The following is a 9691-nucleotide window of genomic DNA, read 5'->3' on the forward strand; positions in this document are numbered from 1 at the left end:
CTGCTTTATTGTTTTGTTGAGAAACCTGACCACTCTGACCTAACTCCCACCCCCTTGAGCCTTAAACACCCCCAAGTCCTAACACCCAATACCAGCTCAACACCAGTCCCTGCCATTACTGACACATGCTCATCCCACCCCCTCAACTGCCGACAATGCTTTTTCTGTGCCCCCTTCCCTCCCAATCCCTCCTTCCTCTGCTTCTTCCTTTCCTCCCCATTAACTGAGGAGCTGGGCAATTTCCCAGATCCAGAAGGTCTTTGGGCTGTCTGAGGAGGCACCAGTTTTCTAGTTATATTTTCAAAGAAAAGAATTTTAGTTGAGGTTGGTTCACCTGAAGTTTTACACATTAAAATACACCAGGAGAAATTTAAGCATGACCCAAGTTGTAGCTCTTCAGAAATCACCATGGTGATAATAACAGCTACTAAATTATTTTAAAGACTTTGTGTAACCATACACACTTAAATTTTCCACACCCTTCTTTTTTTTTTGCACTTCTGACACGAATCTTGTTCCAAATGACCACGTCAAAGTCCCAGAGCTGCTGTGAGCCAGGTGCCACCTCCAGCTTCACCCAGCCCCGCTGCACATCACTCCTCCAAACCCACCCCAGCTCTGCAGTCCGCAGCCCAGGGAACCATGGCTGCCCCTCGTGTGAACACACGGATCAGCGTGCTTAGAATATCTTTTTGCCCAAGAAACAGAAAGAAAGGTGAACTGGACAGATGTGGATAAAATTAGGCAATCAAACTGCTTAAAGGAAACAACCAGACAGCATTTTACCGGCAGCCTAAGCTTGAATACACACTCTGCCTATCCAGAGAAGCTGGTTTGCCCAGTGCCCCAACACATTTTCTACAGGTGGGTTCAGAAAACGGAGTTCCTTCAGCAAATACACCTCAAAGACTTGTGAATATTAGCGGAGTGTGTTTGCCAAGTAAGCAAAGTGCTGCAGACTTGTTCCCTCCTTCGCCACATCATGCACCTTACCTTCATGGTAAATCCACCTTGGGAAGCCAGTCCAAATTAACACACATTTTGGCTGCTTTGAACGCAAACTCCCGAAGTATTTATCCTTCTTGGAAATGCAGGTGGCATCACAGGGGAAGGAGCTACCCCTCCTGCCCCAAAACTTAGGCTGTGGTGTTAACGATGCCTTTCCAGCACCAGCATGGCTTGAAGGTCTTGGGACACCCAGGAATCTCTAACCACACAGGGCACAGCCTTGGAGGGTGCTGGTTCCTGTTGATATGAGGTGAAAACAGAGAAATTGGAGCTCAAGCTTTATTCCAGCCAAAGGCATCACAAGCTAATTGTATTAAGCAATTTGGCTCTTCTGGAAAAACAGTTTTTGGGGTAAAGAGCAGCACAAATGCTGCTCTTCTGTTGTAGAGGAGCTCCTAGGAAGATCAGCTTCTTTCCAGACCCTTTCAGAGATCAACCCCTCCCAGGCCCATCCCAATCCTGTTCAAACCCCCCCCAGCATCATTACAAACGAGGTGAGAGCTTGTGCAAAACCTCCCCTCCTCTTTCACAGCTCTGAGGGCAGCATCACTGAAGTTTCATGGGATTTCATTAGCACCGGTGCAGGAGCACCTGCCCTCCACTCCCTGGATTGAACATAATTTATTGCAAGCTCTGCTAAAAGTGTTGTTTTTCTCTTTTCTGTTCTGCAGAACTTTTAACTTCTTCACGTATCATTTGACCTTCTAACCTTTTCTCCTTCATAAAGCATCTGTGAAATCCTGTACAACATAAACCTGTTATTGTCTACAGTTGTCTACAAGAGGAGAAACCGCCCTGATCAGGGTCTGGGTGGTTTGACTAGAAATAACTTCACCAAAAACACCCTAACCACTTCTGCCTCTCCAAGGTGCCCCAGTAATTGCCCCCCACCCTCACTGCAGCTTAATGAGAAGGTTTGCAGCAAACACACCACATGTTAGAGGATAGTGGTGCGTTTCCCTGCAGGTCTGATAGAAAGGTTGATAGCCAGAAATAAAAGGGTATTGGGGAGGAGATCACGGCTCCCCCCCGGGCACTGCCTGCTCATGCTGACGGAAGAGATGCTTGATGGCACCTGGAATTAAAACTGTGATATATTAGAAACCTCTCAGCGTAAAGAAAGGGCATGGTTTCAGAGAGAACCAGCCGGAGAAAAAGGAGCCCTGAGCTCAAGAGGACTCAGCAGACAACCAAAGGACAGGACAGGCTGCGAAGCGTCCTGACCCTGCAGCATCCCGTAGTTATCCTCTCCAAGCCCTTCCATGCCCCCCTGCAAGGATTTCACCTAAACGAAGTGGGACTCATTAACCTTCCCCCTGCCAGGCATGAAGCAAGCCAGGGCATTTTCCTGAAAGTGCTTTCTTTAGTACAAAACTGGATGTATTTTATTTTCTATGCCCAAAACACCTTGTACTTTAAAAGCTATATAGATTTCTGATATCATTTTTCTCTAGTCTTTCTTACTAAACATGTATTGGCCAAGAAAAGGACTTTGAAAAATAGAAGGCTAAAGTAAGGGATCTACTCAAATTGCCTAGGAAACAACTTGCATGTCACACTGCATTTGGCAGGCAATAAGACAGCATAGGCAGATATAAAATCTACTTCCCTGAGCAAACAGCAACACCTGTATGTAGGTCTATGAGGCTGCCAGTTAACCCACTGGGCCCCAGTATGGTGGCGTCACCCACAGGACACAGGGTTGCAGTGGGGACTGTTGCTGGACACAGCACAAGGAGTTTAAGTCCCTTCCTTGCCATGTGCCTCGGTTTCCCCTTCTGGTAAATGGGTGATCGCAGCCCACCGTGCCCACAGTCCCCAGCTGCCCGCTGGCTCTGGGACACACCATGTCACCCTCTGTCCTGCTCCAAATGCCACTTGGTGGCACTGTTTGAAAAGATTTCTTTGCTCGATGCCTACCTCCCCGTCGGGATCCAGAAGAGGGAGTTTCTGGAAGGAATCACGTTAATCTTGGCATCACAATATCCTCATTTTTCTTCCTTTGTTTTCTTTTCTCTTTATTCACCGTGCAAGTGCTCCCGGGCGGTCTCCTCCCTGGCATGTCAGTCACTGGGGATTGCCTTCTCACAAAACACGTTTGCCAAACACAAGAGTCACGGGCGTTGTCAGGCATCACCTTAAACTAAATCCTTCAGCGGTAAAAATAGCTTTTTCTGTTAAATTCCTCTGAAATGTGTCTGCAGGTGCGGCAAGCTTAGGAAGGATCATGCATTAACTCCAGAGAAAAGCATCCGAGTAGAAGTTAATGAGAAAGAGACTAATGAAGACAGGGGCATGACAATGTAATTGGGTGAGAGATGTTTCAGGTCGCCCTGATGAAGGGGTGTCTCCTCTGGAAGATGCAGGCTGTGGTCCTGAACTGTATATAAGATGGCTGAGAGCTGACCTGCTCCAGACTGTGCTCCTGAAGCTCAGCGCTCCTACTCCTCACCCAGGTAAGCCTGGACTGCTTTTTCATGCTGTCTGACTTTGCTACCTGCAGGAAAGCAGGAGCTTCTGGCCGTGACGATGTCCCTGAAGCTGCCACTGCTGAGCTGTCCTGGAGGAAAGAAATAATAATGATCTGGAATTACACTATTCGATGGTTCATTAGAGACGACCTCGATTCACAGCTCTGCTCTGCTCCAGAGAAAACAAAATGGGATTTTTTTTTTCCTCCTCTCTTATTGTGTGTCCCCAGCCTTTCAGCTCTCACTGTATCTCACCTCTCCAGCCATCTCTGCAGCTGAGTTTCATTTCTCAGATTTGTTTTTCTGTGAAATCCTTCTTGCTCTCTCTTTACCTCCCCTCATACAGTTTCATTTTATTTGTGCTCTTCTCTGTCTTTTCTTTCTCTCTCTGCATATCCAGCTGTGTTGTTTGAGAGTGACTTATCTGAAAAACCAAGCAAACAAACAAACAAAAAAAGCCCCTTTTTGTCTGTGTTTTTCTCACAGACGGCCTCAGTTTTGCAGGGAGATGGCCCAGCTCCAGGAAAACATCAATGGCATTGTTGCTGCTTTCTACGTGTGTGCCAGAAGCGACAGCAACTGCAGCCCCCTGAGCAGGGAGGAGCTGAGGCAGCTCATTGAGCAGGAGTTTGCAGATGCGTTGGAGGTGAGGGTCCAGCCCCACAGCTGGCGCCTGCCGCGGGTGCGCCTTTCTGCCCTGAGACTGCTTGAGTGCTCCTAGAGAGATGGCACAAATGGTTCACGGGCTTTGCCAACACCATTTTGTCTCTTTACAGAACCCCCAGGACCCCAAAACCATCAAGAAGGTGCTGTGCTTCCTGGATGATGACAGCAACTGCAGGGTTGACTTCAGCGAGTTGCTCAGCCTGGTTTTCCGCATGGCCAAGGCTTGTTACAAGCCACTCCAGCAGCACCAGGCACCAGAAGATGGTCAAGAGCCAACAGCACAAGAGAAGACAGGTGGGGAGCAGCTGTCGGGGCTACATGCAGCAGGGAGAGTCTCAAGCAACCAGCAGGTCCCTGAGCAGGGTGTGAACAATCAGGTCCAGGACACTGAGACACAGGACCAGGACAACCATCAAACCCAGGAGGGTGAGACATCAAAGCAGGACCAGGACAACCATCAAACCCAGGAGGGTGAGACATCAGAGCAGGACCAGGACAATGATCAAACCCAGGAGGGTGAGACATCAAAGCAGGACCAGGAAAATGATCAAACCCAGGAGGGTGAGACATCAAAGCAGGACCAGGACAATGATCAAACCCAGGAGGATGAGACATCAAAGCTGGACCAGGACAACCATCAAGATGACTGGACTGAAGCACCAGAAGGGGATCCAGAGAGAGATGAGATAGTGGACACTGCAACCTCAGAGCAGGACAGAGATACCCATAAGGATGAAGAGACTGAGACACCAAAACAGGACCCAAAAACCCACCAGGCCCAAGAAACAGAGGCACCAGGACAGGGTTCAAACCACCATCAGAGCCCAGAGACTGAGGCAGCACAGCAGGACCTCAATTTTCCCTCTGAGACACAAGGAAGTGACCCAAACAACAAGACTCAGGTCTGTGAGGCCCCTCAGCAGGACCCCAACCCTGGCAAGACCCAGAAGCTGCTGCGCCCACAGCGGGGTGCAAGCCCCCGTTGGGATCTCAAGCCCTGGGGAACGTGCCATGACCCAGCTCACCATCAGCTCCCTGAATCCAAGGTGCTGGAGCTGGAGCACAGCGGGGCAGAGGCTCCGTCTTGTCCAGCACAACAGCAACAAGACGCTCATCACCAAAGACAACCCCCTATAGAGCAGCAGCTCCTGCAGCCTCTGTATCAGTGGCCACCACAGCAGTAAAGGCTGAAACAAGCCCCCATCTAAGTGAGGCTCTTGCCCCCTGCAAGGAGGTACATTTTGTCCAGTCCCACTCTGGTTTTGCATTTCTATTTGTCATGTCTTGTCTGATTCCTTATTAACTCTGGGCTTCACACCCCTGGCTCGTACTGAGCTATGCATGACTAGAGACCTTCTCTTCTTACTGCTCCTCTGCCTCTGCCTGTGTAAGCAAAGCAATAAAACTGAAGGCAAAACATCCCTGTGTCCCAGTGTGTTACTGCAAGCGAGCCCTCAGCCCAGCTCTGAGCAAACAGCCGGGTTGATGTGATGTGGTGCAGAGGACCTGAGCGTCCGTCCCTTGCATGACATATGGCCAGATTGCTCCAGGGTGCAGATGGAGGGATGGCTGCAGAGGCAGGCGTGTCTTGGGGGTGGATAGCCTAAAGGAGCTGCTGCTCAGCTGCCTTTGCAATTTAGCCGAGGTGAATCGATTGCTCCCTGCGGGCAGGGATGTGACATCCCTGCAAGAGGTGTCTTCAGAGAGGGTAGAAGTCTGGATTAACACAACAGCACAGCCAACCTGAACAGATCCCTCACAGCATCCAGCATCCATCTGCTCCAGACGTTTTTCATGTCTGTTGTGAAAAGAATAAACAGCTGCTTAACACTGAATGGGAGGGATTTGTCCTATTTAACCTCACTTATTAATAATCTCAGAAGCAAGGGGAATGTGGAGCGTGCTATGAAGATCAAAAATCCCTATTAGCTATGGAAGTCTCCAAGCAAAGAAGTGGAGATGTATTAAACACAGGAAAAATGATTATTTGGGTACATCCAGTCTCAACAACAACTGAGAGGCCAGAGATAAAAAGCTGACATGCAAATCACGCACAAACGGAGCCGATCTCAAACTCAGATTCAGTTCAGGCAGTTTGGGGGACCAGGTCCTCGGCCACTTGTCCAGACATGCACATAGGAATGCGGACAACTCTGAGGGCATGAGCAGTCCAGTGAAGTCAGTGGGGTTTATTAGGGGGTTCAGACATGCTGGACCACCAGGCAGGCCCAAGGACTCGCATCCCACAGGGAAGGTGATGCTCAGCCTGTTTTTCACCATGTTATCTTTCACTTGCGACCTATCAGCAAAATCAGCACGATAAATGCACTCGCACCTCCTGCTCTGTGGCCGGTGACAAGCAGCACGCAGAGACCTCACTGGAAAATAAAACGTCATTCCTCTGGGACACCCCAGAATTTCACAATTTGCTAAGCGCTGAATCAGAAAAACCAGCATTTCAAAACTATCCCCAGAATGTACATCACAAATATGATTTGGTTTAAAAGTGCTAATGTCAAAAGTAAATGTAGGAGACACGAAGTACACCAGTCTGCTCTACTACTGATAAAACATATGAGCAATAATATGTTCTGAACTACCTCATGACAGCTGTGGACATGCAATGGGAGAGTCAAGACTTAAATTTCATCACCTATCTGTCAAAATCCCATTCCATCTAGACATTTCTCAGAACATTTCATTTTTCAGAAAACTCCATTTTTCCTGTAAAATAGGTCTCAGAGGTTTGTCCAATAGCTCTTTGTTTCTTATTAGCTCTGATTTGGGGTCTAAAATCACCAGACCCAAACATCCCTCTGTAGTCTCAGTCCATCAGCTGCCACCTTTTGCAATATCAATAAAAAACTGACCTCCCAGATCAGGCAAGCACCAAGCCCTGTTAGGGACATGTTAATTATATGCTCTATTCTGAATAACACTACTTTTGCCATCAGGAGTGTCATATTTGAAGTTGAGAGGGGGTTTTTAGTTCGTTTTAAGTAGAACGTGAAAATAATCCCACTGACACAAATACCTAAGAGTCTTGCAAGTCTGGGAGGTGTTGGAAGAGAAAAGATCTTTCGTACACCACACAAAGAGCCCAGATCCTCTAAGATTAAATGCAACAGAAGTTTGGTCACCTTATATAAACGGTGACGGGGATGGGCACAGAATTGGGTAAGGAGGATGGACCCCACCCTCTTGGGTAATAGCTTTTAAAAACCTACCCAACTCCCATCCTATGAAAGCATCTTTGGGGAGAATGAAACTCTTGGAGAAACGGGGGCTTCAGTGCTGCCTACAACATACTTTGAAATTCTTTTTTGAAATGTCCCTGGGAAGGGCAGCAAAGCCCAAGAAAGCAGGCGAGCATGCCAGCATGTGCATGGCCGAAACGCAACATACCTTTTCCTGCATCAAAACCCGAACTCTGCTCGACGGCTCACACGGCAGCTGATCATCCCGCACTGCCCCAGCCCCTGCGGGGGGGATTACGGACTGTTACAGGACACCAAGCCGCACTCTAATACTCTAATTTTAATAATAACTCCAATCTACCATAAAATTACAGTTTCCCAAGGGTATTATTATCCCACAGGTGGGGTATAATTTGCACAAGTATAATTTAATCTGAAAAAAAAGTTCAAAAATGAAGTATGGTTAGTAACAATCCTTCATACGCACTTGTATGAGTATCCCCAAGGTGTTACCAGCACTAATTAATTAGGCTCCTACACCCAGTATGATCTTACCTTACAGATGGGCCAGATGAGACACTCACCCAAGGCTGTGTGACAAGTTCATGCTCTGAAGGCTCTCTGCAATGTCTCCGTCATGCTTGTCAAGGCAGCATCCTACCTCCAAAACCAAAAGCAGGGGCCCAGGTGGCATGGCTGGTATCTTCCTTATTTGCTCTGGGTACTGGGAGAGTTCAGGGTGAATAAAGGAATCAGTTGGTCTCTAATTATTTTACTGTCAAAAGATTTAAAAAAAGAAGATTGTAGAGGTAATTACAGCAAAAGCTGCCTAGGGCAACCAGATGAAGATTCAACATGAATTGACCTCGCGGCAGAGAGGTTTCTGCTTTTATTTTTAATTAAAGATCAAGCAAAGTTGAAATGAAAGTCATTCATGGAAGACAGTTAATATGAAAAGTGTTTTATCGTGATTTTTCTCAATGAAAAGTCATTGCTTATTGAAGAGACATTTTCTAGTGTGAAAATTCATTTTGCAAAGTTACCATTTTTAAATGTTCTGTTTGTGGTTGGATTTTTTCCAACAAAAACCTGGATAATATAACAGTAAGGCTCCTTAATAAGAAGTTAACAAAAATAAAACACTCTACAAGGACGCCACATAAGCCAAGACCTGGAGAATTTGGGGATCTCACTGCTGTGCACCTGCATTTCATCATTTTCATAGTGCTTAGTTCTTCTTCTGACCTTCTGTGAACAAAAGCCCATCGACCTCAGGCCCAAGGTGCCAAAGGAACTGCACAAAAAGCAAACAAAAATAGTCTCTGATGTTGTGGTACCAAGATCACGGGCCATACAGATCTCGATGGTCCCTGATCTGCTCATCGCGAGCTCTGCTACCATCCACACTTCTGTCCCCATCCTCAAAATTTCATTCTGCTGCTATTTTTATGAGTGCGTGTGTGTATTATAAATTCATACCTATGTAAATGCACATTTATATAAAAATACACCCTCCCATAAATACACATATACACTTTATAGCTACTCCAGATTTTTTAAAATCTGAAATATAATCATCCTGTAAAATAACTTTACAGTCTGGATTAGGTGGAACCAGCCAGTGCCTGAATTGCCACATGGCAACTGCTATTTCTGGGTTAAAATGATAGGTAAGGGGATGATAAGTTAAATAACCCGTTTGAGGACGTCAAGGTGCAGCTGGGCTTGGCCAAAGATGAATCAGGACAGCATCCACAAAGGGTGTCTCCTGTCTGTAGCTCCGTCAAGGACCCTATAAAAGCACTCGGGTTCTCCGATCACTCCGCACGGCTTCACAGGAATCCCACTTGATCCCGCTGGTGATTTGGGTAAGTCACTAATTCTGAAATGTGCACTTTGCTGGGCAAGGACACGTTGTTTCTATTGGATTCATGTTGGGTGGCAGCGTTGTTCCTGCTGCAGTATTTTCTGAGAGTCTTTTGCTTTTATATCCAGTGAAATGTTGGTCTGTGTTATTTGGACGCTTGCATGCTGTCATCCTGTGTCCATGTGTAGAGGCAGCTTTTCTCAAAGGGAAAATGAGAGACAGAGCCAGGTTTTGTGCTTTACTTTGGTCTGGAATCAGCTCCCAGGCAGAATGAACAGATTGGAGAAATTTTCTGTTTTCTACAGAAACACTAAAACCCAGGATTTCGTATGCAGAGATGTGCACGTGTGTTCATGTGTATGTGCATGTTAGAGAGGTGGCAAGGCAGACGTGGGACAGCTTCCCCAGCTGCGAGCTGAGATCTCAGCACTAACATACCTGACACAGGTTTGGGGATCCTGCGAGGAGGAAGGAAGGAGGTG

The 9691-nt window shown here is 47.0% G+C and overlaps 1 protein-coding gene across 1 annotated transcript; it reads left to right on the forward strand.

Moving 5' to 3' along the window:
• Nucleotides 1-3975: 3975 nt before the first annotated feature.
• LOC141916674 (uncharacterized) lies at nt 3976-5329 on the forward strand. Its single transcript, XM_074809404.1, has 2 exons — nt 3976-4125; nt 4256-5329. Exons 1-2 carry the CDS (start codon nt 3988-3990, stop codon nt 5327-5329), a joined length of 1212 nt encoding a protein of 403 aa, XP_074665505.1. The 5' UTR covers nt 3976-3987.
• The last annotated feature ends 4362 nt before the right edge of the window (nt 5330-9691 follow it).

This window comes from Strix aluco, chromosome 30, assembly GCF_031877795.1.
Source record: "Strix aluco isolate bStrAlu1 chromosome 30, bStrAlu1.hap1, whole genome shotgun sequence".
In the NCBI taxonomy this organism is placed as follows: domain Eukaryota; kingdom Metazoa; phylum Chordata; class Aves; order Strigiformes; family Strigidae; genus Strix; species Strix aluco.

What these genes read in the sequence shown, in the direction of transcription:
- LOC141916674 (XM_074809404.1), top strand. Translation starts at nt 3,988, where the DNA reads ATGGCCCAGCTCCAGGAAAACATCAATGGCATTGTTGCTGCTTTCTAC. An exon ending in AGTTTGCAGATGCGTTGGAG is followed by an intron (nt 4,126 to 4,255) that starts GTGAGGGTCCAG and finishes GTCTCTTTACAG; the next exon opens with AACCCCCAGGACCCCAAAAC.